We start from the raw sequence: 2,076 nt of genomic DNA, 5'->3' as shown, positions 1-2,076 counted from the left end.
CTCCCCGCGCCGCACCGCGCCGCGCCGCGCCGCGCCCCGCTGCCGCCAGCTGCAACAACCGTAGCCGTGAGCCCCCTCCTTCCTCTCTACTCCCGCCTCTTCCTCTTCCTCTAACCGGCTTCCGGGTATCAACTCTCGCGAGACTCCCCTCCGCCCAACGGCCAGTGCAGTCCGGGCCCGGCGCTGGGGCCCCGCCCCCTCCCTCCGCGGCCGAGGGACTTCAGCCCCGCCCCGCCCCGCCAGGCTGAGGGGAGGTGGGCGGGGCTTCAGGCAGGGTTCTAGCCCAGCTCGTGGGGGACTCCCGGAAACTCCAAGGGAGAGAGATGGAAATGCCCAAAATGACGCCACAGGGAAGGCGGAAGGGGCAGAGCTGATGCTCAGGTTTGTAGGATGAGGAAAGGGGCGGGGTCACAGCCAACCGGGCGCTTGGGGCGGGGCCACGTGCCGAGCGGAAGGGGCGGGGCGTGTTGTCACTGAGTGCTCGGGGAGGGGCGGAGGCGCAAGTGGAACCGCCAGGTCTCGCGAGCTGGACGGTGCCGGCAGGGAGAAGGCGGCTGCAGCGCGCGAGTGAGTACTTGGAGGGGTGCCGTCTGCGTCTGCGCAGTCTGCGCAGTCTGCGGGGGGCTCTGCCGGGAGGTGATAAATTAGCCTTTGCAACAGGGTGCGCCTCAATTCCCCAGACTTATGGAGGGGCCCGGAACCACTGCTCTAGCAGGTGTTGAGCAAGTACAGTCCTGTGTGTCAGGTGTTCAGGTTGTAGTTGCATTGCTCTAGAGCAGGGGTAGGCAACATTTTTGGGCTGCAGTGCCGAAAAAAACACAATGTCTACCTTGAAAGGTGCCGGCAGCAGGGCTTGCAGCCTCCCAGCTGCCTGCTGGGAGCAGCCTGGGCTTCGTGGCTGGCAGCAGCTGCTTAGAACCCGGGCTGGCTTTGGTGTGTTGAGCAAAATGGCCTTGTGAGCCATGCTTGGCATGCGTGCGGGGGGGTTGCTGACCCCTGGTTTAGAGAAAAAAAGTAATCAGGGCTCGTGGTAGAGGTGACATCTTTTATTTGGCCAACAAGATTTTTGCAAAACTTTTCTTTGATGCCTGATGAAGGGTGTTTGTGCCCGAAAGCTTGCAATTAAAAATTTTTTTTTGCAGAAATCTAGGTCTAATAAGAGAGATCATCTCTACCATGAGCCCTCATTGCTAAAATCCTGTGTGTAATTTGCCAACATTTCTGTAAGGTGCAGTGTCAGTAGCACAGCTGACTTTACTCCATCAGGCTGACTTATAATACGTCTTCAACCTGTTTTGGGAACTGAACACCCTTGGTGGCCAGCTGCAGGTGCAGCTCTTTAAGCACAACTAAAACACTGCTGAAGGCAGGCAGAGCTTATATCATCCTTTTTTCTCCTCTACACTTGATCTGAGTCTTCAAGACGCTGTGAACCTTTCTCCTCCAAAATTGGGGTGTGTGTATTAAGTGGAGGAGCTGTTTTTCTGCCCAGAATAAAAGTACCCTGCTTTGATTCCTGCTCCATAGTACAGCAGCTGTGGTTTAAGTCAACTGACTCCCTCAGCTGCAGAGAGGATCATTGTTTTCAAGTGTTAATGATCATCTCTCCCTTTTAGCGGTCCTGATGCTCTGCTAACTGGGCTAAACTTCTTAGGGAAATTTTGCTGCCTGTTACTGATGTATTTCCCACCTTCTTTAGTGCTTTTCCAAATCATAGATCCACCGATGGAGACTACTTTTTAGGAGTAGCTATGGTTTCGGCTTCAGTTATGCAGGGCGAGTCATTTGAAGATTAGGCTCTGTCCTGTGCGGCCAACTCTAGAAAAATCTTTTTTTTTCTCTCTGTTCTGCTTTTCAAAAACTAGGTATTTATTATATTTGGGAGCATGTATGTGGAAAAAAATATAGTAGTACCAGCAGAGTTTGCACATTTTTGCAGTGACTATTGCTGCACTCAGAGCCATCCCTGGGGGTGCGAATTGGGGCCACCACTCTGGGCCCCCCACTTTAGCAGGCCCCACAGAGCTGGGCAGAGTGGCTGCGGTGACTCCGCCTCCGCCACTCGCCTCTCTGTCA

The 2,076-nt window shown here is 54.7% G+C and overlaps 1 protein-coding gene across 13 annotated transcripts in view; it reads left to right on the top strand.

The window, feature by feature from the left end:
- The first annotated feature begins 10 nt into the window (after positions 1-10).
- The window catches only part of PIGN (phosphatidylinositol glycan anchor biosynthesis class N), a 170,722-nt gene continuing 168,656 nt past the window's right edge, over positions 11-2,076 (top strand). For 10 of the 13 annotated variants that reach the window (XR_003095436.1, XR_003095435.1, XR_003095437.1 and 7 more), the window contains exon 1: positions 500-567. Coding sequence is in view for 4 of the 13 variants with exons in the window: in XM_025211022.1 (XP_025066807.1) it covers position 567 (1 nt within the window). In the remaining 9 variants the exon portion in view is untranslated. Of the gene's footprint in view, positions 67-249; positions 382-499; positions 568-2,076 lie in introns of those variants that run through there. The other 3 variants (XM_025211020.1, XM_025211024.1, XM_025211019.1) reach the window with 3 other exon arrangements.

This window comes from Alligator sinensis, unplaced genomic scaffold (genome assembly GCF_000455745.1).
Source record: "Alligator sinensis unplaced genomic scaffold, ASM45574v1 scaffold514_1, whole genome shotgun sequence".
Taxonomy (NCBI): domain Eukaryota; kingdom Metazoa; phylum Chordata; order Crocodylia; family Alligatoridae; genus Alligator; species Alligator sinensis.
Note: the sequence above shows the minus strand (reverse complement) of the source record. Positions and strands in the feature narration are given on the sequence as shown.